At 54.0% G+C, this 24,705-nt stretch overlaps 2 protein-coding genes across 5 annotated transcripts; both read left to right on the top strand.

The window, feature by feature from the left end:
• The first annotated feature begins 1,046 nt into the window (after positions 1-1,046).
• On the top strand, positions 1,047-13,025 carry STOML1 (stomatin like 1). 4 transcript variants are annotated; one of them, XM_063142582.1, is made up of 7 exons: positions 1,170-1,253; positions 3,436-3,542; positions 3,708-3,857; positions 5,049-5,252; positions 5,528-5,759; positions 6,590-6,814; positions 8,357-9,572. In XM_063142582.1, exons 1-7 carry the CDS (start codon positions 1,226-1,228, stop codon positions 8,557-8,559), a joined length of 1,149 nt encoding a protein of 382 aa, XP_062998652.1. In that variant the 5' UTR covers positions 1,170-1,225; the 3' UTR covers positions 8,560-9,572. The 4 variants fall into 4 exon arrangements, with proteins under 4 accessions (XP_062998653.1, XP_062998652.1, XP_062998651.1 ...); XM_063142583.1 differs by lacking the exon at positions 3,436-3,542 and having other exon boundaries at positions 1,047-1,253; XM_063142581.1 differs by lacking the exons at positions 1,170-1,253; positions 8,357-9,572 and adding an exon at positions 12,818-13,025 and having other exon boundaries at positions 1,260-3,542.
• Positions 13,026-14,203: 1,178 nt separating this feature from the next.
• Positions 14,204-24,230, top strand: LOC134409697 (protein PML-like). The gene is made up of 9 exons (XM_063142579.1): positions 14,204-14,278; positions 15,943-16,421; positions 17,158-17,738; positions 18,743-18,780; positions 19,536-19,607; positions 20,597-20,870; positions 21,184-21,242; positions 21,683-21,818; positions 22,350-24,230. The coding sequence occupies exons 1-9, from the start codon at positions 14,264-14,266 to the stop codon at positions 23,120-23,122; spliced, it is 2,427 nt and encodes an 808-aa protein (XP_062998649.1). The 5' UTR covers positions 14,204-14,263; the 3' UTR covers positions 23,123-24,230.
• The last annotated feature ends 475 nt before the right edge of the window (positions 24,231-24,705 follow it).

Raw genomic sequence — 24,705 nt, forward strand, 5'->3', positions numbered from 1 at the left:
TTTATTTATTTATTTATTTATTACATTTCTATACCGCCCAATAGCCGAAGCTCTCTGGGCAGTTCACAAAAATTAAAACCATAGTAAGACAACCATTGTAGTCCAGCACGTCTGAGAAGGCCCTGGGTTGCAGAAGGCTGCTGTAGTCAGTCTGTGTGCTGTGCATTGAAGGGCCTGGTCTTGCGTGCGTTTATAAAGGGGGGGAAAGCCCCACAATTCCCCGTCCAGCAGGTTTGGGGGCTTTTTCCTATCCAAACATGCCTCGGATTGTGCCTTGAGTCCTCCTGGCGGCAGAGGGGGCAGTTTTGTGCCTGCCTCTCTGAAAGCGCCACACCACATCCGTCCCTTCTTCCTTTTGTTGTTGGCAACTGCTGGGTGCACAGTAAATATCCAGCCAGGAAAGGGAAGAGCAGCACAGGCTGCACCCCTGTTCTGGGAGTGGGTGGCTGTTTGCAGGCTGTCCGGCGGAGCCTGGTTTTAAAAGGTCACGTTTAACACAGACAGAGATGTGGATGCCACTGACTAGGTCCAGGCATCTACAGGCAACTTGGCCCAGGTGTTCAAATGCAACCGATGCTTTGAGTGGAGCAGGCAAGGGCGGGGGGGGGGGGAGAGAGAGAGATTTATCTTAGTTGAGGTGGGTAATACAGGAAGGAACCTGGTGGGACTTACTTCTGAGTAGACAAGCCCAGGAGGGCTCTGTAATGGGGTGGGTGGGTGGGTGGGTGGGTGTTGAGGCTTTTCTGGGCATAGCTGTGTTTCTTACGCACCTCCTTCCCAAGGCCCTACTTGCCTGAAAATGAAAAGGGTTCAGGGGGGAGGGCATGAAGATGTGGGCTTTCTTGTTTACATGGCTTGAATGCTGCTGTAAGGAGCCTTTTTACGGGTTACACTGAACGGGGGTGGGGGGTGGCGGCGTTGAAACAACCCATAATCTAGAACGACAGGAGGGTGACTCCGGTGAGCATTGTGGACTGCAGGTGAAAAGGCCTCCCTTTGCTGGTGGTTGTCTTTGCAGCATCTGCTGTCTGGCCTTGTGAGGATCCTCCTGCTGCCCTTGGAGGAGGAAGACTCAGAGGCCTGCTAAGAGAGAGAGAGAGAGAGCTGAGCTCGGAGGTTGGCAGTTCATCACATCATGTTTGGCCGCTCGGGATACCAAGTTCTGCCGCTGGAAGATTTGGGCCCATTTCCACACACTCAAGGGCCCTCCTTCTCTCCGGGTCCCATGCAGGAACAAGGGCAGAAGGGGACAGGTAAGTCCTGGGCATAAGGACATCAGTGGAGCCCTGCTGGACCGGAGTAGCAGTCCACCTCCGTGCCTGGGCCGTGGCGGGCAGCCCCATGCCTTGGGAAGGCCTATGAGCAGGGTGTGCAAGGAACAGCCCTCTTTCACGGATGGCTTCTCCCTCCCTCTATTCCCAGCATCCAGGCTGTGCGTGCTGTTGCTGATGCAACTGAAATGGCATCACCCGCACACAAGAGGGAGGTGGAGCACTGGCCTGGAGGGTTTGCAGAAGGGGTACAAGGAATCTATGGAGAGGGGGATTCTAAGGGGTGGGTGAGAAAAGACTCCAAGCAGCTCAAAGAGGACTCAGCTTGCTCAATGGGCACAAAATGCACTGCCTAACCGAGAGAGGAAAGAAAACAGAAAACCAGGTTGGGGAAGGGATGGAATGGAGTATCCTGAAGGAGGGCACTGGACAAGGACATTCTAATAGGGCAACATTTTGTTGCAGGTCTCGTATGTCAGGCATTTTAGTTATTCGGTTTCTGTTTTAAATCTGGTATTGTATTTTAGGTCTTTGCACCGGGCTGGATTCTGTTTGATTTTGATTTTTAAAAAGTAGTTTTAAACTTTTGATTTTTATATTGTATTTTATTGTCTTGTATTTTATGGTTTTAATTGATGTGAACCACCCGGAGAGCTTTGGCTATTGGACGGTATACAAACATACTAAATGAATAACTAATAAGAGCCCTGGTGGATCAGGCCCAAAGGGCCTTCCATTCCAGCGTCCTGTTTCCCACAAGCCCCCAAGCAGGGCCGAAATGCAATGTTGCTCATTGCTTTATTGATTAAGAATCTCTTCCTTCACCCTTTCCTCTGCAGACACCAGAGGAAAATTATTCCAATTATACAAAAATAGAACCAAGAACCAATACGAAACAATAAAAATAATAAAACATCCAAGATGAAGGGCTGTCCTGGGAGATTCAACGGCACTATGTTTGAGGTGACAATCCGGTTTTTGGATGCAGCGGGTGCAACTAGATATTGTAGATCCTGGACTTGGGCACGACCCAAAGCGTGTTTAGGCAGACGAAAGACCTCCAACTCCCAGCACCCCCAGCCAGCCATTTCTGCACCCCAAAAATGCCAATAGCCCCCCCTCCCCTTCATCTCCTTTCTACTCCAGTATCTGGTATTTCAAATACCTCTGAACACAGGGACTGGGGGGTGTCATTTCTTCTTTTTTATTGTTACAAAAACATTTGTATCCCACCTTTCCTCCTGGGAGAGCTCAAAGCAGATTTTTTAAAAACACATACACATAACAACTAACATCATCCTTTAGTAATTAAAAAAAAATTCAACATTAAATCACACACCCACAAAAGCAGAAGATTAAACCTGACGTGGCCCAAATCACAATAGAGACGCTTTCTATGTTCCAACACACTTTTATTTTTGATGGAAAGGGATTTACGTTGCAACAGAGAGCTCACCTTAGCCAAGGTGCAAACTCTGCCCAATGCTGGGTGTGGTTAGCTTTCATTAGCAAGTTTTGGTCATGTACACATGAAATATCTGAGCATGCACAGAATACTTTGTTGATCCAACAGGAGATTCTAGCCGACCACAGGTTTCCTGCAGTTTCTGTGGTTAGGCTAGCTCTTTCCTGTCTGTCCTGCAAGAGGAACTTGTCCAACAGTCAGCCGCTTCAAAGTTCACCCAGAGTGAGTTTTGTTTCTACACTGGCCACAAGATTTCCACGTGAACAGTTCAACTCCAGTCCCAACGTGGCTTCCCTTATGCCAAGGTATGCCTATGGCTACCACAAACTAAAACAGCAAACTATTTAAAATATATTTTTAAAGTTGCTCACCCCCACTCTGGCACCCTCTGAATGTGTTGGATGATTTCCAAGCAGCCTGGCCATTGGGGATGATGGGATCTGTAGTACATCATATCCAGAGGGTGGCAGGTTGAGGAAGGCTACCCTGGGCCATCTCCCTAGTTAAAATGCAAGGAAGGCAACATGTATTTCAGCCCTAAGGAAACGCACACAAATGTATGGCACAATGGCACAGGCATCATCGGGTCCTGCATCTCGTAAAGGTGGATTGGGACCTGCGAGGGTCCGTTCCTTGCAGTGATGGCAACGGATGACGCAGGTGCTGCTGCTGCTTTCTTCTCCCTGTCACTTTTGCCAGATCCTCCCCAAGGGTGCTGGCCGTGGATTTTCCATAGGGTGGTCACAGCCTTGGTGTTCCTCCTCACCATGCTCCTGTTCCCCATCTCTGGCTGGTTTGTTCTAAAGGTAAGACTGTGGGGTGAGGAAGTGCTGGGACACCCTTCCCCCAGAGTCTCTGCTCCAACCATCCAATCCAATCACGGCTCTCCCACATCACGCACATATGGGTGGGCACAAAGGTGGGTGCAGGCGCCCACTAGCCTTTCCTGTTCTTCCCCATTTCCATTCCAGGTCGTTCCGGCTTACGAGCGAATGATTGTGTTCCGTTTGGGTCGGATCCGAGCCCCACAAGGGCCAGGGGTGGTTTTGCTGCTGCCTTTCATTGACCACTGGCAATTGGTGGACCTGAGGACCCAGGCCTTCAGCATCCCACCATGTAAGGTGCGTCCTTCTGCCTGGAAGGAAGCTACTGGCCAGTGGGCCTCCGAGCTCCTCCAAGGGGCCATCCGCACCTGGGGGCCATCTGAGGGCTCCACGTGTGAAACATCCTCAGCATATTGTAGGGGTGGGAGAACTCCGGCCCGTGGGCCAAAGCAGGCCCAACTGCAGTTCCGATCCAGCCCTCCCAGGAGCCTCAGAGAGCCACGCCCCCTTGCCCCAATAGAATCATAGAATCATAGAATAGCAGTGTTGGAAGGGGCCTACAAGGCCATCGAGCCCAACCCCCTGCTCAATGCAGGAATCCACCCTAAAGCATCCCTGACAGAGGGTTGTCCAGCTGCCTCTTGAAGGCCTTTAGTGTGGGAGAGCCCACAACCTCCCTAGGTAACTGATTCCATTGTCGTACTGCTCTAACAGTCAGGAAGTTTTTCCTGATGTCCAGCCAGAATCTGGCTTCCTTTAACTTGAGCCTGTTATTCCGTGTCCTGCACTCTGGGAGGATCGAGAAGAGATACTGGCCCTCCTCTGTGTGACAACCTTTTAAGTCTTTGAAGAGTGCTCTCATGTCTCCCCTCAACAGGCTAAACATGCCCAGTTCTTTCAGTCTCTCTTCATAGGGCTTTGTTTCCAGACCCCTAAGTCATGTAGATTTTGAAAAAGTTTGGGGGGGGGGAATGCTTGTTCATTGCCAGCTGTCGTTTGTTCATTCCTTGAGTTACTGAGTAGCCTGGGAAGGTGGCCCTAAGCTCAGTCAGACCGCTGGTCCATCCGGTAAAGTATGACCTGTGCTAACCAGGGGCAGCTCTTCCCCTTCAGCTCCTCAGAGTCCATAGGAAAGCCATCCTGGTGGCCCCCTCGGTTGGCCTGGCCTGGCTGGGCTCTACTGAGGCCCTGGTTCCAGCCTGGGGAGCCGTGCTGGAGCTCAGCGGTGGCAAGCAGAATGGGCCCAGGTCCAGTCCCCTACAGCCCCAGGCAAGGCAGGGGAAGAATCCTCTCTGAGGCCCTAGAGAGCGGCTGCCGGTCATCAGTCATCATAGGTGAGGCGGAGCGAGACTCTGGGCGTGGGAAAGGGCGGCTCCCTGGCGCTGGTTCCGGACGCGCATCATGTCGCCTGAAAGGCTTCCTCGGGGGGAGCCGCCCCTGGGGAGGGTGAGCCATAGAGCCCAACGCTGCCATTTCCGGTCCCTGCAGCTCATGTCCAGAGATAGAGTGCTGGTATCTGTCGGGGCAGACGTCCAGTTCCAAATTTGGGATCCGGCGCTTTCCGTCATGAGGGTGAAAGATCTCAACGTGGCCACGCGGATGACTGCGCAGAACGTCTTGACCAAGCTCTTGCTCAAGAAGTACCTGCGGGAGATTCAGACGGAGAAGCTGCGGATCGGGGACCAGCTCCTGGTAACGCTCGCCAAACTGCCGCTTCCCTTGCGAGGAGGGTGGGCCAAAGTGTTGGGGCTTCGAGCTCTCACTGCCGTTAACTAAGCCTTAGGAGGCACTTCAGCCTTTTAGGGTGGGGATAGGAGAACACATGCAAAAGCCGGGAACCCTCCAAACAACAAGGCAGTTGGAGGAAAGGGGGTGGGGCCATCTGGGAACCCTTCAGGCCTGGATCAGGACCGGAGGCAGGGCTGGATTTGGCCTGATCTGAACATTCTGCCCTCTCTTATTTCTAGCTGGAAATCAATGACACCACCAGGTCCTGGGGCCTCGAGGTGGACCGGGTGGAACTGATCTTGGAGAGTGCGTTGCAGACCCCCCAAGAGAACACCGCACGGCTGCCGAACTCGATGCCCCCAATCCCTGGCCTGGAGGGACTGGATGGCACCTTCCAGCAGCTGGCCTTTCACTTCTTCGGCAAGACCCTTGCAGCCGCGGCCACCGATCCAAATGGGGGCTTTGAGGCAGGTGAGCACAGGCCAGTAGCCCAGGCCTGACCTAGGCTCCCTGATGGTTTGTCCCTCGCAGCTGGCAAAGCTGTCAGTGAGACAGTGAGTGGAATGTGTTGGACAAGGAAGACTTGGGGGCTTTTCAGTTTAGCAAAGGGGCAGGTAAGTTTTTTAAAACACTTCTTTTATATAAACTGGATGCGTGGGGGATTGAGCCGGGGGCCTTCTCTCTGCAAAAAGCACTTTGCCACTGAGCTGTGGCCCCCTCTCCTGCAACGGCTGACTCTGGGCCGAGAAAACGTTGCCGTAAAGAGAACGTCCCATCCATCAGTCTTGACGTTCACCAGAAGTCCCTTACTTCTACAGAGCGGGCGGGTGAATCCCTCTGGGGAACCCCAGCAAACCTGGGGGCTGTGGGACTCTTGTCATGCACAGGGCCCACGGGCAAGGGCTCCCATCCCTTCTCCACTCGGGGGGAGGGGGGCAGCCTCTTTCAGCCCGAGGGCTGGATTCCGTCTCAGTGCAGCTCTCGGGGGCCACGTTCCAGTGGGGAGGGGCTGAAGGTGAAAGGGGCGAGGCCAAAAATGCCCCCAATGCCAGTGTATTTCAGCTCTTACTGCCACTAACTAAGCCCTGGGAGTAGAAGCATTTCAGCCCTTTAGGATACGGGGGACGGACGACGACGACAACACTGCACAAATGCTGAGAAACCACCCAGTGATCGGGAGGGGGGCAGAAGGGGGCAGAGGAGGGTGTGTGGCCATCTGGGGAGCCCAAGAGGGGCAGGTTCCCCCCCTGGCCTGAGATGCTCTAGCCCTGCCTGAACCTGCCGCCTTTGCCCTTTCGCAGCCACACAGGTGGAGGTGGTGAACGAAGTGGAGCCGCCAGCCCTTGCCCCTGAGGTCCGGCTGAGCAGCAGCAATGCAAGGAGGACGCTAGAGGCCCAGGAGGTCCTGCTGACGGTGGAGAGGTTCCTGTCTGAAGCCTTGGTGAAGCAGGTCGGAGCTTGCTACCAGGTCAACATCCTCCTGCCCAGGGGCGGCCAGAGCCCTTATTTCATTGATCTCTCTGTAGGTCAGTGCCTCTGTTGAACGAAGCCGTTAGCAAGGTGTGGTTCTTCCACGTAAAACTGCTCGGAATGCCCTGCCCGTCCTGCCCCCGCTGCTGCAGGGCCAGGCTGGAAGTCTGCCCAGGTCCTTGGAAGCCTCCACTCACCACAGGCATGTTCTTGTGGCTCTTCACATTCTAGACTGAAAGGACCAGCAGCCCTTTATGGAGTGTGCCAGGGCGAAGGTCGCTCTGTAGTGCTGCCCTGTGCTCTCACAGGGCAGTGCTGTGGCAGTCTGCTCATGATCCTTGCTGCTCCCCCTCTCAGCTGAGCACAAGGGTAGAAGAGGAGGGAGGAGGAGGAGGAGCCTGTGCAGAAGCGGCCCAGGAAACCAGGGGAGCAGAGCAGGGAGAGACCCCAGCAAGCAGTTTTGAAGGCCAGATCATGACAGATTTGTGGTTTCTGGCAACAAGGAGATGGTCAGTCTTTGTCCTCTTTCTATTTATATAAGCTAGTGGTTAATATCCCTCCTGGGTCTGCAAAAGATGTACCCTGGTGACTAGGCTCTGGCGAGAGGCAGCGTTTCCCACGAAGAAGGATGATCTCACAGTAGGCCAAAGGGTTTATTTGATTAATAAATACATGGCCCACTTTCCCTACCCTCCAGCTCACAATATTTAAAAAGCATTAAGTCAATAACTAATTGAATGGATTGAACTTGGTTATGATGATGCCCTAAAAATTGGAACAAGCACAGAAGGGGCAAAGTGCATCTTGACAGCCGCCCCGCCCCACCTTTCGTCTGGCCTCTAAGCGCAGAGCAGCCCAGCTTGTGCGTCTTTTGAAAAGCGTCAGGCCCAAAGTGCAACACGTAACCCCCTGATTAGGCTTCACGCGTCCCTCGTTCCCAATTCCCCCTGGAAAGGAACCCAGGAAGCTGAGTCAGAGCCTGGGTCCCTCTAGCCCAGTGTGGTCGACGCGGACTGGCAGCAGCCGCGGCTTCTCCAGCATGTCAGGCAGGAGTTTTTCCAGCCCTCCCTGGAGAAGCTGCCGGGGATCGAACCCGGCGCCTTCTGAAGGCAAAGCAGGTGCTGCTGTTACCACTGAGCCGAGGTGCCTCAAACTCCCGGAATGTGCTCAGGGAGGCCCCCCTCAGCCACAGGTTCCATGATCCCCTGTAAAACATCCCAGCATATCACACACATCTTGACTTTATTTCAACATTTCTGCTCCGATATTGATGGATGATAACAATCAAAAGCACTGACCGTGTGGAAAGGGCCTTTCCTCCAAGTAGCCACAAGGGGGTTCATCCACGGGGAGGGGGGGGACTACTTGCCTGACTGGGGGATGCTCGCCCCTCCCCAGTCCTCCTCCTCCGATGATGATGATGACGACGCCCGTGTTGGACTTGTGACGCCGCCTCTGTCGTTCAGGTGGAACCAGCACCTCCGCTGCCCTTTGACCGGAACTTCCAGCCCACCCAGGCTTAAAAGAGTGGCCGTGTCAGAGCTGCCACCTTGCTTTGACCCCCTCAGCTACTGACGCCCCCCTGGTCCTTTCCACAGGCAGTGGGAGAGCAGGTCCCGGGCTACCGGACCGCAGTCCCGACGTGGTGTTGGAAATGGCCGAGAGTGACCTGGAGGCCTTTGTCTTGGGCGAACTCCACCCTCTGAGTGCCTACATCAGTGGGCGGCTGCAGGTGCGAGGGGATCTGAACGTGGCCCTGAAGCTGGAAGAGCTCTTGAAGGTGATGAAACAGCGAAGGTGACCGAACTCTGGATGCTGCAGCCGGGCTGCTGGCTCCAGTTGTAGGGAGCCCATCACTCCCACCTTATAGGCACCACAATGTCTCTCTGTTCGTTTTCTCGGCCCAATTCCAAGTGACCCAAGCAACCCTAAAAGGTTTGGGACCAGGCGGCCATCGCCAACGTGATTCTGCCCAGGTGATGCCATCTTCCAGAGAGGCCCTGCTCTCAGTCCCACCGCTATCTGAGGCATGTTTAGTGGGGACAGGAGAAAGGGCCTTCTCGGTGACTGCACCCCAACTGTGAAACACCCTCCCCAGAGAGATGAAGGCTTCTTTTATTGAGGCAGGTCTCAGGCCCGTTGAGTTGATTTTTTTAAAATGTATGTTTCGTCTTTAATATGCTTTACAGCACAGTCCTATAAATGTCTACCTAACAGTAAGCCCCATTGAGCTCAGTGGTGCAGCTAGAGTTGGGCCTTGGGGCCAGGGATCAAGGCCATGCAGTCCAAGGGAGGGGGGTGTCAAAGAACTACCAGAGAGTGGCAGGTGATGTGGGCAGCAGGAGCAAATTCTTGTAGTTGTGATGCTGCTACAATTTGAGTTTAAAATGCCAAAGTGCAGGTGCTTCGAGCATATATATATTTTTACCAGGGTTGGCATATTGTGTTTTGTTTTTAACATATCAGGAGTATAGAAGCAGTTGTAAAGCACGGAATGGTGGTGGAGGATGAGGGCTGGCTGGGGAAGAGACTGTTGGCTGTGTGCACATGGCTGTCTTTAGGACCCCCCCCCCTTAAGCCATTAAGTGGGGGGTCTAGAACGATCTAGCTGTGCCTTGTGCTCAATGGGACTTTACTCCCAGTAAGTGCCTATAGGGTCGCAGCCCTAGTGGTGGTGTCTTCTATTAGTTTCATCTGTGCCTTGTTTTTATCTCTAAAGACTTGTTCGTATTACAATCATCACTGTTGTCCACCTTGGTTGCTACATGCCTAGAGGCAGGATCTGCGATGAAATGAAGTAGATGAAGAAGCACACACTTTTTGCATTTTCTGTTTTAATTGTATTGTACGCCACTCCGATCTCACTCGACGTGGAGCCATTTATAAATTCTATAACCAATTCAGAAGGGCTTGACTGAACGACAACGCCCCAGTTTCTGCCACGCCTCATTAAGGCCTTAGTCACAGGATAATTGTGGCACAGACCTGCACTTTCGCAGATGACTCGGAGTTTTACTTTTGTATTACACAATACAAAAAAGTATTGTGTTCGAAGTGAGAGGGCAGAAGGTGGAGGTGCAAATCTTGCCTGCGCTGCTGAATCCCTGGGATGGCTCCTTCATGGGTGCGCGAGTCATCGGCCTGCTACAGTCAACAACTCCATGAACATGAACTTTAGTTGATTTCATGTCACACACCGCTTCCTGCCTTGGTTCCACAGTACCTTCATTCCCTCTGTAATACAGGAATAGCGATCTCAATCCTCCAACAGATGAAGGTGGGGTTGAGGGCTGGGCGGCTGCATTCCTCTTCATTCCTTCATCATTCTCTTTGGTTCCTTATTTTCTTCTCCAGGTGACCCTCTTATACATTGCCAGGATGTTGGTTTTATCAGCAGCCACTGCACTGCGAAGGACCGCTGTTAATTAAGTGATTATCACTGTCAGTACTTCTGCATTTAATTTCCTCCTGCCCTCACTGTTTTCAGTTCTCTCCCCACCACCCTATATATATATATATATATATATATATATATATATATATATATACATACACACACACATCTGAAACTACAAAACACTTATGTTTTTAAGCTTTCATGGACTGTAGCCCACTTCATGGGGTGCACGGGGTCTTAGGGAGAGCTTTAAGTTTTTACACAGGCCCTGTGGTGCAGCGGGTGGACGAGAAGAACTGTAAACAGTGAGGTCAGAAGCAAATTAAAGCATGACAATTAGTTGTGGCTGGTAACACAAGCATCCTAGCTCCAGGTATGCCAATTCACAGATGTGGTGTGATAAAAATCCATTATCCTGATTCAAGCCTCTGGTGATAGAATTAAACCTGTTAATGCATATAACTCCCTCCAATCTCCCTTTGAAGTCTTTTTGCCCTCGTGTGCAAATTGTGACTATTGTGGAGAAAAGAAGCTTCAAAAAGAGACTGGATGGAAAGGTCCCTGAGCTGGAATTTAGCCTGTTGATGATTAATTCTATCACCAGAGGCTTGACTCAGGACGATGGATGTGCTGGGCTAGAGGATCTTGGTCTGATCCAGCATCAGGGCTCTCCTTATGTTTATTTATTTACTTTTCTATATGCACAAGAACCAAAACTGGGTGATTCACAACAATTAAAAGGGGTCCCCCCCCCACACTGCAAGGGCCTGAGACACCCACCCACCCCGCAGACAGCTACTTCGGGGGATGGGCGGAGGCAGGCATGCCCCAAAGGTGCCCCTGCCTCCTGGCCTTGTGCCCCTGGGAGACTAGCGTGGCATGTTATGGGTGCCTGGAGAAGAGCCCCCCCCCCCTTTAGCCAAGCTTTCTCTGCACAGTTGTGTGTGGCCAGTTGCTTTGTTCAGTGCTCATAGTTTTTAGTTTTGGTTTTAAGAATTTAAAATATTTTGATTGATGAGCTTTTGTATTTATTATGATATATTTTAGGTTTGGGCTTTGTAAACCATAAAGCCAATCATAGCTAAAAGAATAAATAAATCTCTTATTATTCTTTTTAGATACGTTCGGTAACACATAACTGATTAAATTAAAGGGGTGTCAGTTAAGGTGAGTCACTGGGGAGGGGGGCAGAAAGCTCTGCCCTTCTAAAGCCTCAAAACTCTATGGCTTATAAAAACAGCGCCTGTGGAGCCGAGGGCATGGAACTTGGCATCCTGATCTACCTGAGGAGGCCCACCCACGGGCAGAGTTTCAGAACAATTCAGTACAAATTTTCTACAGGTTTCTACAGCAAGTTAAAATGTGCTGAAAATCGAGACATTTGTTAACTCCAAGCGCGTAGCACATGGGTTTGTTTTGTTTTTCCAATTTTGATGAAAACGCCTAAAATACATCGTCCAGGTTGAGGAAGCGTGCCTTTCGTAAATAAACAGCCTGAGGAACCTCCCTGCACTTGAAGCGCTGCTGGGTGCTCCCCCGCCGTTCTTGCCCACGGTCCGATTCAGCGCGGCACGGATGTTCGTCCCGACTGTGACCAGTGAACCTTCTTTTCGTGGCTCCTCCCACCTCCCAGAACACGGTTCCCGCCTCACCAGGGCAGAGCACATGAAAGAAAAGCAAAACGCGTTTTGCCCTTTGACCGTAGTGGCTGGGGAGAACGTCGCCATGCCGGGGGGGAGGGGGGGTATTATTTGCTGAGCTGCTTCCACACTGTGACTGGGAGGGGGGCACCAGGAGTACCGGCCTCCCATTGGCCGCTCCCCTTTATGTGGCTGCCATTGGCACTTGGTGCCCCCCTCCCCCCCCAGCCCGCCAAGGCATCTCCGGCTGTAGGGGCCAGCTGGGCAGAGTGCCGGCCTGGTGTCCCATTCTGCAGGGGACTGTCCTCTATTTCAAGGCATACCCTGTTCGGAGGGTCTGAGTCTGGCTTACTCTGACAGCGGTCTTTAGATGCCTGACGGGCTGCCATGCGGAAGGGGCCCAGGTCTTGCACTGGGCTGCTGTTCCCAGGGCGTGCGCGCCATCACTGGGCGGAAATTGCAGGGAAGCTGATTTCACCTAAGCAGTAGGAGAAACTTCCTGGTGGTATGAGCTGTACCCCAATCTGGTGCCCTCCTCCAGATATCTTGGGCTACAACTCCCATCCTCCCCAGCCATATGGGGACTGTGGGAGTTGTAGTCAAACAGATTGAGGAGCCTTCATTAGACAGAGGGGCAATTTGCCTCAGTAGTGGGAGTCAGGAGACCCGGGTTCTAATCCCCACTCGGCCTTGAAACTCACTGTGTTACTTTGGGCCAGTCTCTGACCCTCAGCCTTACCTACCTCGCAGGGTTGTTGTGAGGATAAAATGGAGAGGAGAGGTATGCTTTAAGGTATAGCATACCTTAGGTATGCTTTAAGGTGGATTCCTGCATTGAGCAGGGGGTTGGACCTGATGGCCTTAAAGGCCCCTCCCAACTCTACTATTCTCTGATTCATCACTGGAGACATTTCAGCAGAGTCTGGACGGCCATTCCTCAAAGATCTGCAGCAGTAGCAAGATTCCAGCACCGCCTTGCTTTGACCCCCTCAGCTACTGACGCCCCCTGGTCCCTTCCACAGGCAGTGGGAGAGCAGGACCCGGGCTACCGGACCGCAGTCCCGACGTGCTGTTGGAAATGGCAGAGAGCGACCTGGAGGCCTTTGTCTTGGGCGAACTCCACCCTCTGAGTGCCTACGTCAGTGGGCGGCTGCGAGTGCGAGGGGATCTGAACGTGGCCCTGAAGCTGGAAGAGCTCTTTAAGGTGATGAAACAGCGAAGGTGACCGAACTCTGGATGCTGCAGCTGGGCTGCTGGCTGGGGCCAGTTGTAGGGAGCCCGTCACTCCCACCTTATAGCCACCACGATGTCTCTCTGTTCGTTTTCTCGGCCCAATTCCAAGTGACCCAAGCAACCCTAAAAGGTTTAGGACCAGGTGGCCCTCGCCAATGTGACCCTGCCCAGGTGATGCCATCTTCCAGAGAGGCCCTGCTCTCAGTCCCACCGCTATCTGAGGCATGTTTAGTGGGGACAGGAGAAAGGGCCTTTTCTGTGACTAGCTGAATATGAGCCAACAGTGCGATGTGGCTGCAAGAAAGGTAAATGCTATTTGGGGCTGCATTAATAGAAGTATAGCTTCCAAATCACATGAGTTACTGGTTCCTCTCTATTCAGCCCTGGGTAGGCCTCATCTAGAGTATTGCGTCCAGTTCTGGGCTCCGCAATTCAAGAAGGACGCAGACAAGCTGGAGCGTGTTCAGAGGAGGGCAACCAGGATGATCAGGGGTCTGGAAACAAAGCCCTATGAAGAGAGACTGAAAGAACTGGGCATGTTTAGCCTGGAGAAGAGAAGATAAAGGGGAGACATGATAGCACTCTTCAAATCCTTGAAAGGTTGTCACACAGAGGAGGGCCAGTATCTCTTCTCGATCCTCCCAGAGTGCAGGACACGGAATAACGGGCTCAAGTTAAGGAAGCCAGATTCTGGCTGGACATCAGGAAAAACTGTTAGAGCAGTGCGACGGTGGAATCAGTTACCTAGGGAGGTTGTGGGCTCTCCCACACTAGAGGCATTCAAGAGGCAGCTGGACAACCATCTGTCAGGGATGCTTTAGGGTGGATTCCTGCATTGAGCAGGGGGTTGGACTCGATGGCCTTGTAGGCCCCTTCCAACTCTACAATTCTATGATTCTATGGGTTGTGCGTTTCAAAAAGCATTCTAGAACTTTGCCTGGGGCCTCTTAAAGCCGTGCGTAATTGCATTCCCCTCGGGGCGCATCACGAACCCTCTCGGCTGCCCCGGGGGATCCCCCTCCTCTTCTTGCGAGGGGAAACGGTTCAAACGGAAATTGAGCCACAGGGAAGGAGGGGCGGGGCGGGAGCCGGCGCATTCCGACGGGCAACGTGCGCGGGGTGAAGGGGGGGAGGGGGAGCCCGTCCCACTTCGGAGACTTTCGATTCTCGGAAAGCGAAAGCCAGCGCCGAGGCGCCGTGGGGCCGAGGAAGGCGGGCGGCAGCCGGAGGCGAGTATGGCCGAGAAGGCGGTGAGGCGCTCGGCGCGGGCCTTCCCGAGGGGACTGCGCGGGAGGCCGGGGTGGGGTGGGGTGGGGGGATCGAAGCGAGGTCCCGGGCGCCCAAGGAGCGGAGCGCGAGGAGCACGCGGGGCGGCAGGGCGGCTGGGGCGGCGCGGTCACAAGGCCCTGCGGCGCAACGCCACGGACGCCGGCCCCGGCCCCGACGTGCAAGCTTCGGGGACCGCCAGATCGCTTCGATGGGCACGAAGTTCTGCGAAGCGGGCGGGGTCGCCGGCGGGGCGGCCCGGGGCCCCGCGGGCATACCGGCCGGGCTGGGCGCGGGGCGACGGTTCCCAGCGGGCCCCACTCCGCGCCCGGGACAGGGAGGGCAAGCGATGCGCCCGGAAAGGCCGGGCAGCGGGGGGCCCTCGGCAGAAGGCGGCTCAGCCAGCCGCGCCCCACCCCACCCCACGCACCCCCGGGCCCGGCCGGCCCTTCATTCCGTCTGCAGCCCCCCCCCCCCGTGGCTTCCAGATGTGTTGGACTACAGCGCCTCCCCGCCCCAGGCAGCGTGGTCCAAGGGCTGCTCTTGAGACCGAGGCTAAGCCGCAGGCGCCCCTGGCCAAAGTCTGGGGCTTCCCCCAGCGCAGCCCCCCACCTCCGCCCCGGTTTTCTCCGCTTGGTTCTTCCCTTTTGGGGCGCACCGCCCGGGGAAGCGTGGTGGAGACCTGGGGCGCGCCTTCGGGGGCACTGCCCAACCGTGGGGGCTACTCAGCACAGCGACCTCTAGTTGCTTTATGTATATCTCGGCCTCCCTTAATGGCTTCAGCCAAGATCCCCCCTGACTCATGGCTGGCTGGGGAAGGCTGGGAGTTGTGGGGCTTTTTTCTGTCTCAGCATGCATAGGGTTACACCTTGAATTGGAGGGAGAGGGGGGGCGTCCTTCTTTACATGATAATGTGTATTACTTCCCTTAATTCAAATTTAAAAGGGGGCTGGAGAAATTCCTATCCATGGCTACTAGTCCTGATGGCTATGTGCCACCTCCAGTATCAGAGGCAGTAAGCCTATGTACATCTGTTGCCGGGGAACATGGGTGGGAGGGTGCTGTGGCACTCATGCCCTGCCCATGGGTTCCCCATTGGCAGCTGGACTAGGGGAACCCTTGGTCTGATCCAGCATCAGGACTCTTCTTAAGTTCATTGAGTTTCACTGACTGGATTCAGAGGCTGAGTCGGGGTTGTTTTTGTGGGTTGTTTGTTGTACTGTGTGTTAGCATGTTCTCTGCACCCAGGATTTCCCCCCACAAGGTGGCTTGTGTTAACCACGCAGTGTGGTTTATTTTTCTCAAGCAAGCTGCCTTGAGAACTATGGTTTGTTGTTCAGAGTTATCAAGCCCCCCTACAGAAAATGCCCTGAGTTCCCACAACACTCTAACCCATGGTTCAACAAACAACCCACAGTTCAACAACAGTTCACACTCAGCTCCTGAATGTGGGTTAGTGTGTTGTGTGAACATGATCCCCACTGAGGGGGAAAGGATTGGGTTAGCCCCGTGGAGGCAGGCCCTCTGCAGTCTCTTCAGTGACGGTGCTTCTTTTTCATTCATTCCTGTTTACTTTCATAGGACAGCGTTGGACCGTACTGAGTGCCATCTAAACTCTTCTTGCCCCTTGTTCATGTTCCCCCCGCAGGAGATGGATGAAAAATTCCAGTTCCTCCTCTGTGAAAAATGCCAAAGGGAGGTGAAGGCCCCAAAACTGCTCCCTTGCCTTCACAATCTCTGTACCGAGTGCCTGGAAAAAAAACCCATCAGTCTCTGCCCCATATGTGAAACCGTGCACTCTCCGGACGCAGCGGCCCCCCTGATGCAGGACAACCTGCTCTTTGCGAACCTTCAGGCCAAGCTGAGCATCTACCAGAAGGTGGTTGGTGGCCAAGACTTGATCTGCGACAATTGTAAGAAAAAAGGAGATTTCTGGTGCGCCGACTGCGAGGAGTTCATTTGCGCCTCGTGCTACGAATCCCACCAGAGGTACCTGAAGCGGGAGAGCCATGAAGCCAAAGCCCTGAAGGATCTTCGGACAGAGTCCAGCCAGGAATTCCTTGCAGGGCTCAGGAAGCTGAGCGTTATGTTCTGCTCCAAGGAGGACCACAAAACCCAGATGCTAAGGTAGGTAATCCGCCGGGGCATCATTCTCGTGGGGACATCCCATGGCAGCTCCTGGGATTTGCTCCACCCAAGAAAAACAGAAAGAGAAAAAGACTGGGAAATGCAGTCAAAGATTCACTGAATTGCATTCAGTGAATCGGTTTTCATTTCTCTGTGGCCTGTCACGGAATCACTCAGCCTGGGTTTCTTTCGGTTGTCCAGGCCCAGAGTCCTTCTCTCTTGGACCTGAGCCTCTAATCCCGGGGCACCAAACACGGACCTTCCTTGGGACCCAACATGCTCCCTGCCCCCTCCTGGTTTTTTGTTAACTTCAGAATATTTTTTAATTAAAACAAGTTAACCGGAAGGCTGACATGCTGCAAAACGAAGAGCCAGACCCCGGGCCTGGACCCTCTTCATTTCCAGTATTGCCTTCCGGGGGTGGGGGTGGGGGTGGGGTCGCCTGCTTCTAAATATATATGCTGGTTTGTTTGTTTGGTGTGTATGTCTTTGTGTTGCCTGGTTTTTAAGTGGTTCATGTGTGCATTTGTTGTTTTGGCATGGGACGTGTTTTCCCTGTGTGTGTGTTTTCTCTGAATGTCTCCAGTTTTCCTTCCATGAATGGGATATTTTGATGTGCTTCTCAGGGGCAAATGCGTGATTTGGCCATTGGCGCTCAGGCCCTGCCTCTGTACTCCATTTCTTGGCCAAGTTCCTCATCCCTGGGCCTCATCTGTTTGCCTTCTATGATTCACAGCATCTATTGCAATGAATGTAGGCAGTCTATGTGCTGCGTTTGTGCACTGCTGGACAGCAAGCACATGGGTCAGCACCAAGACATCCGAACGGAAATCCAGAGCAGGCAAGAACAGCTCCGGAGCATGAGTGCCGAGCTGAAGGAGAAGAAGAGCAGCTACGATGCTACCTATAACAACCTCCAGGAGCTGGTGGGAAACATGGAGAAGGCGAGGAATGAAATGAGAGAGCAGATCCAGCAAAAGATAGACGAAATGGTCCGGATGCTGAAAGAGAAGGGGGAAAGGTTTCTAGCAGAAGTGGAAGACCAGCATAAACAAGAGATCCAGAAAGTCATGAAGAAGCTCCAGGAGATGGAGGGAATGGTCAAGAGGATGGTGTCCAGTGAGCAGCTGGTGGAGAAGATGCATCTCTACGCCTCCGACCAGGAGGTGCTGGAGATGCAACCTTTCCTCAGAAGGTCCCTGGAGGAGCTCCAGAAGAAGGAGCCTCCAGCTGTAGATTTCCAGATCCAAGTGGGGAAATTTGCCGAGATCAACTCCCAGCTCCAGGCGCTGTTTGAACGAGTGACAAAAGAAAAAGGTAGGAACTCTGGCCGAGAAATGGTGGCCTTGGTTGTCCATGTGGCAGCGTGCTGGATGCAGCATCTGAACCAGGTTCCAGGAATGGTAGGCAATTTCAGTTCAAGAATTCAATCAGCTTTGTTCAGATCAGTCAAGAAGGTCGGATATAGAATTCTCTGGTATAAAAGTTACCATTTAGTCTGTTGCAGAAAAAAGGCACCTGAAAGGCTAACTCATTTATCTCTTCTTATTTTTGCTTTTCAGTTTTGCATTTCGATGTCTTAATGAATTTATCATTGCAATGACCTCTGTGTTATCCTTCTGTGCATGTCAACTCATAAGCGCATTATCACTGTCTGGGCTTCTTTGCATTTCTGCCCCCTCTGACATCCTTGTTCCCGGGTGTATAGGAACCTGCCCATCTGAGCCTGAGGCTTCATGCGTCTGATGAAGCAGGCAGGAACCTCGGAAGCTCATGCCCAGTCAATAAATGCGTTAGTCTAAGGTGCCACAAGGCTCTGAAGGGTTACCTGGAATTCCCGTAATCGCTAATGAGTCATGTATATCTTATGAATGTGGATAAATGTTTATTGGCCAAACCCTAGTAGAGGGCTGCTGGTCTTTTGCAAAGTGGAGATTGTCGTGAGAGGATTGGGGAATTCATGCAGCTTCGGGAGTGTAAAATAACAACGACAACAACAACCATGTGCCCCTGACAAATCACTTGCTGGGACAATGCAAAGCCAGCCAAGGCACGGGCAGAGCAGCGCGAGGGGCAGCACGGCCGCATTTTCCAGAGGGAGAGCAGAAAGCAACACAGCGCCTTGAGGCAGCCTTAAAGACGAGCAAATCGGCATCAGAGTCGACCATCAGAGGCATGAAGAGTTCTCCGACCTTGTGGCTCTGTTGCAAAGGGGTGAGGGGGTGTAAGTAGCGAGGTCAGTGCACAGGTACCCTAAGTAGGAGCACAAGTATTTGTTCCAGCGGCCCGTTTTCTAATCCATCACTTCTTGCTCTTTTTAGAAGCGGTCCCGGCTAAGCTTGAAACTGCACCCAACGAGGTGAGCGCTTCCCCAACCTGACGCCTTCCAGGTGTCTTGGGCTACAATTCCCATCATTTCCCAGCCAGCAAGCATGAGCCTGGGGGAGGCTGTTTGCAGTGCAGGCTGAGGACTCCATTGCCTGTGGGGCTTTGAATCCTCTCTGGGTTTCAGCTGGAGCTCTAAAGGAGCGATCCAAGGAGCTGAGCCCAATTCCACAATGAGGCTGACTGTGTAGGAAGTGCATTCAGGACTGCAGCCACAGCTCCGGCCCTTTGAGGCAGTGTGAGGCGGTTGCCTCAGGTGGCAGCTGCTCAGAGGCGGCAGTGAGGTGTGGGAGGAGCGAGCTGTGTGCCGCACCACCTGCGGCCTTCAGGTGTGGCGGAGGACGCTGCCCCCTCACCAGTGGAGAGGAAAGCTTGAATTGTCAGTCCAGCCCGCTTTAGCTGGCACATGTGCTGGGAGGGGGCACCGCCTTGTCCCTTGCCTCAGGCAGCAAAATATTCTAGGCCAGCCAACAGTCGGGCCGCCCCATCCCCCCAAAGCCTTCCGCATTTTGCCCAAGCACCACAAGGGAGACCGCATCAAGCCAATGGGCTTCTCTAGAGGGGCGATCCGTAGCTCAGATGCATCTTGTGTGGCTACACCTGGGCGGCAGCCACCTGCAGAGAATGTCAGAGCCACGAGAGGGGGAGAGGCAAACAGAGGGTGGGGGCACCGGGCAGCTCTCTATTGAGCTTCCCACTGTATGGCTGCTTCTCTCCCTCCCTCCCCAGGTGAACAACGTCAGTGCGGGTGGCAACCAGAGCTGCAGGACAGGCATCAGTCAGAACGCCTGCAGGACGGCCGTAAGTATGCAAGCTGAACTCCCTTTCCCCACCCTCCTCTTGGGTAAACATGTGATGGGGTCTGTGTTCCAGACACAGGGAGGGAAAAGAGGGGAAGGAAGGAAGGTGAGAGGAAGAGGTATTGGGAAAGGGCCTTCCTGGTGGTGCCCCCCCCCTTCCTCCTGATTGTGGAATGAGCTCTGCCTGGTGCCAACATTATCATCCTTTCAGTACTGGGTTAAGACTTTGTTCTACTCCCAAGCATTTGATGGCACATGGTGGGGGGTTTAGTTTCATTGTTTTACCAGCTTCAGGTATTTTATTGTTAATTGTTTTTGCTCTTTTAAATTGTTCTAAATTTTTGTATGCTTTAATCTGTTGTTCAGGTGTAGGGTGGCCATATGGAAAGGAGGACTGGGCTCCTGTATCTTTAACAGCTGCATAGAAAAGGGGATTTCAGCAGGTGTCCTTTGTATATATGGGGAACCTGGTGAAATTTCTTCTTCATCACAAAAGTAAAAGCTGCAGGAACTATACTAGAGTGGCAGGGCTCCTGCAGCTGTAATGGCTGTGATGTGGAGAGAATTTCACCAGGTGCTACATGCATGCAAAGGACACCTGCTGAAATTCCCTTTTCTATGCAGCTGTTAAAGATACAGGAGCCCGGTCCTCCTTTCCATAGGGTCACCCTATCCAGATGCCTTGAGTCTTCCCCCCACCCAAAAAAGGCCTTGTCTTTTTATAATCATTGGCCCACTGCACCTGAGTTCGCTATTAGAGCAAATTCTATTGGTTACATGCTAGTTTGGCTGTCATGGCTGTTCCCAAAGCATCCTGGGAATTGTGGCTTGGTGTGGATGATACATTCACAAATGCAGCAGCAGGCGGCAGCTCTCTCTAGGGGAGAGGAAACACCGTGAAGGCAGCAAAGAACAGCAGAGAAGACCGGAGCAGCGGAGCAGGCCTGGTGGCAACCAAACGCCCTTCAACGCGCTGCCCTTCTCCCCTAGGACCACGCAGCAAAATTGCCGGCAAAGAGGAAGCGTCTGCTAGAGGAAAGGGCCATTCAGGCCTCTCCAAAAGTCATTAAAACGGAGCCTGTTGAGAGCGAGGGCCTTGAACCGGCCTGGCGAGGCAGCGACCGTTTGCTAGAACAGCCAGGGCCCAGTTCTGAATCTGCCGGAAGTGACTGTGCCAGAGGGAGTGGAGGCAGCCTGAGTGGAAGCACGGACAGGGACTCCTGGTTGGCCGTCTCCTCCTCCTCCTCGGAATCATCTGATCCAGGTAGAGGCAGCCGTGGCCATTGTATTTGGGTCTTGGAATTATTAGGACCAGATCAGTTCACACCTTTTCAAAGCGCCTTTGGGTGGGGTGGGGTGGGGTGGGGGTGGGTGCTAACAGCAGAGTCAACCTAGGTTAATCTTGCATGACGAAGTCAAGCCAAAGAACGGTCTGGATGAATTGACTGAAAACCTTTTGATCACCTAAATTGGTGCCCCCGCCCCCTGCTGCCCCCACCCCCCAACTAGACAGGTGGCCCTCTGCCTTGCAGGACTAGCAACAGGGCTGCTCTGATGTCCGGACCTTTCCCTTGCAGAGGACGTGACTTTGGTAGACGTTTCCTCCGAAGAGGAAGTCACCGACAATGAATCCGTGGTGAGTTCAGAGCCGCCTGAGACCAGAGTATCACCGTGCTGCCGTGTGGCATGCTCAGGCCCCCACAGAGTCTCCCTTGAGGACAAGGATCATTCGTCCCAACTGTGAAGCTCTTGAAGTCAAGTGCTCTGCAACATCCCCCCCCAAGGCTCGTGCATTCCCATTGGCCCACTGCAGTAGATGTTCCCATTTTACAGATGGGGGAACTGAGTGCCTCTCCCCTCCTTCTCAGCTCGCTTGATGCAAATGATTAAAAGAAGGCCTGCAAAAAAATGTTTATGGTACAATAAATCTGTTCGCTTTTAAGTAGTCACAAGTCTCTCTCTCTCTCGTTCTCTCTTTCACTCTCAGTCCACTTCCCAGGAACGTGCTTTGATGATTGGGGCGGGGGCCACGCGTAGGCCGCCCTGGCTCTCTAAGCTTGTTTATCTTCTCGCCAGGGCTCCAGCCTGCTAAAGGACCTCCACAGCAGAGCGCAAAGTAGCCAGGAAGGAGCCACGAGCCATCCCTTCAGCAGAGCCCAGGAGCTTGATGCAGGCCAAGGGACTATGGTGTTCTTTGACATGAAGTTTCTACGTAAGGGGCCAACAGATGCTTTTGGATTCAAACGCAGGACGCTCACTTGAGAGCCAAGGAGTGGAGGGCATACAGTTTGTGTGGAAAATGATGCCTGGTGTGAAAATGTGGTCAGGGAGACATTGCACACTTAAATTTGCATACAATTCTGGAAAGTAAAAAAGCCGTCTGCTTTGGACCCTGTGGGTGGGATTCATAGAAGTCTGAACTTTAGAGTTCTGACTGAAACCCTGAGCAGGTTCACCGGCCCACTGCCGCTGGAGCCACCAGCCTCCACTGACTATCTGGGACCTCCATCTTCAGCGATAGGGTGTCTCAGGCCACCTAATGCTGGGGGCAAACCACAGGAGAAGGCCCACTGCCTTCATCCTCTGCTTTGTAGGCTTCCCAGGGGGCATCCGGTTGGCCCCTGTGGAAAGCAGGGTGGTGGAGAAGATGGACCTTTGGCCTGACCCAGCCTGGCTCTACTCAAGTCCAAGGAGCGTTTGCGATCCGCGCATCCTTCTCGTCAAACTCTTGCTTCTCTTGCAGCTGGAAGAATCCTTCACCTGGTGGCGGTGGCTGAGGAAGCCAACTGCCTCTCCGTCATGATCCAGCCGCTGCTGTCTTCGCCCGTCGGAGACATGAAATGCAGCCTCTGCGAGATTGGGCTGGACCAGCTGCTCAGCTACCTGCGTTCCCTCCGCAGGCCCATTCTGGTGGGACACAGGCTGTGGTCCATGGAGCTTCCGTTGCTAGTCGAGTCCCTGCAAAACATCAACAAGGAGGAACAGCTTGAAGCCTCCATCCTGGGCTTCCTGGACGCCTTGCCCCTCATCAAAGAGAAAATCCCCAAGATCGCCAGCTATTCGCTGAAGAACCTGGACAGCACCTACCTCTGGGGGCAGCTGGACGACAGCCATCCCGCCGACTGCGCAAGGACCCTGAAGGATCTGTGCACGGTCCTGGAAATCAACCCGGTGGTGGAGAGGAGGCCCGTCGTCGCCTACGCCAGCTTGCAGTGCTACACCTCCCTCCAGCCGCTCCTGCGGGAGAAGTTCCTCTCCTGGCCTTCCGTGCAGACGCTGGCCCTGCACCAGGTCAGCCTCGCCCTGCTCCAGTCCGTGTACCAAAACAACCCAGCAAAGGGGCTGCAGAAACTGTGCCGGTACCTGAATGCCAGGCGGAGGCAGGACGAGAGGAAGATCCAAAAGCTGAGCAAGATCCGCAGCTATTTCCAGGCGCAGCTGCCCATGGCTCAGCCCTGGCTGCCCGCCGCTGCTCAGAGCGCTCCGTTCCCCCCCACCTCCCAGCTGCTGCCCTGAGACAGCAGCCTTGTGCGCCTGCGCTGGGAGGGAGCCTCGGGCAGGAAGGGCCGGCGCTCATCCTGACATCCCCCACAGACCCCACCCCCACCCCTCCCACGAGAGACCAAACCTCCAGGCTCCTGGGCCGATCCAGATCAACGAAGCAGTTCTTGCTGTTCTCACCCCCCCCCCCCAGGAGCAGGGCTTTGGCAAAGCTCACGGGCCTGAACCGCTCATTCGAGGCAAACCCCCCCACCTCCTGAAACTTTGCATTATGACAGGGAGCAACAGACCATTCAGGTGAGGGGGGGATTCTCCTGTGCGGGTTCCAATTCGGCTCAGAGGGGAGCCTGAGATGGGTGGCAGGTGACGGCAGCGCCCCTCCTGGCCAAACAGTGCCAGCGCTGCGCCCGCTGGGAAACCCCATTGGACACCGCGGGAGTTCCTTGGGGGTAAAGGGCTGCAGGCTTGCACACCACGCCTGGCCGTTTCCTGCCTGACAGTCCTGTGCCTGGAGAAGAGGTGGCCCATGGCCCCACTTGCACTGCCCAGCGTCAGTCAGGTGGGGATGCCAGCAGGCTGTGGGGTGTTCGGGTGGTGATGGGGGGGGGCGCATGCGTCTTGCTTTGCTTTCAACCAAAAGGGGTTTAGAAAGGGCAGCCGGGGGGGGGGGGGCATTTTTTATCTAGGCTAGCCCCTCGCCACCACCGCCACCGGGTGCGATCCAGCACATACAGACAGCAGCAACCCTTCGTTCTCAGCCAGGGGAAAGCAGGCCTAGACTCTTTCCCTCTGCTTCCATCTCTCTGGGAAGAGTGACACAATAGCCCCCCCCCCCCCGGCTTGGACTGCAGCCAGGCTTACAGGTGGGGGAGGCTCCTGCTGCTCCCTGTAAAGCCATCACTGATGGAAGAGCTGAGGGTTGAAGTTGTCCTGGGTTCCAGATGTGTGGAAACGCTGCTGCTGCTGCTGCTGCCGCGCCTGTCTCTGGCATCTGCTGCAGGAGCCCTTTTTTCAGTCCTCTTGGGATTCCTTCCGGTCTGCAAAAGGCAAGGGGGATGCAGAGCTGGATCCCTCCAGTTCCTTGACCACATCATGAGAAATAAAACGACAACACTCAAGATGACTTGAGACTCTGTATCTGTGAATTTTTCTGTACTGGGGCAAGTCTGTACTGTACGGGCGAGGAAAGGGGAGGGCGCCCCCGGGACCGCACAGGGGCCACCACCGCCCCTTTCCTCGCCCGTCCGCTCTCTTCTCGCCCGTCCGCTCTCTTCCCTCCCACGACCCAGCCCCGTGTAGACTTGCCCCTGGTTTATTTTTCTAATGGGAGAAGGAGCCTATGAGGGCTCAGGCTGGACAGGGGGAAATGACAGGAGGCAGAACGCAAGGAAAATGTCTCCAGCCAGACCACTTGCGTGTTTGCGTTACTCTGGCGAAGTTTCGCAAGAGTTGGATCTCTTCCCTAAGGAGGACGTGGAGGGCAGAGAACTCTGAGCCTCCTCTTTGCAGAGGAGGAGGAGGAACCAGGAGGAACAAAGAGGAGGAACCAGGCCTCCTCTTTGCAGCGTTCGTAGGCGAGTGCGGATCTGTGTGCCGCC

The sequence above is a fragment of the Elgaria multicarinata genome, chromosome 16 (genome assembly GCF_023053635.1).
Source record: "Elgaria multicarinata webbii isolate HBS135686 ecotype San Diego chromosome 16, rElgMul1.1.pri, whole genome shotgun sequence".
NCBI lineage: Eukaryota > Metazoa > Chordata > Lepidosauria > Squamata > Anguidae > Elgaria > Elgaria multicarinata.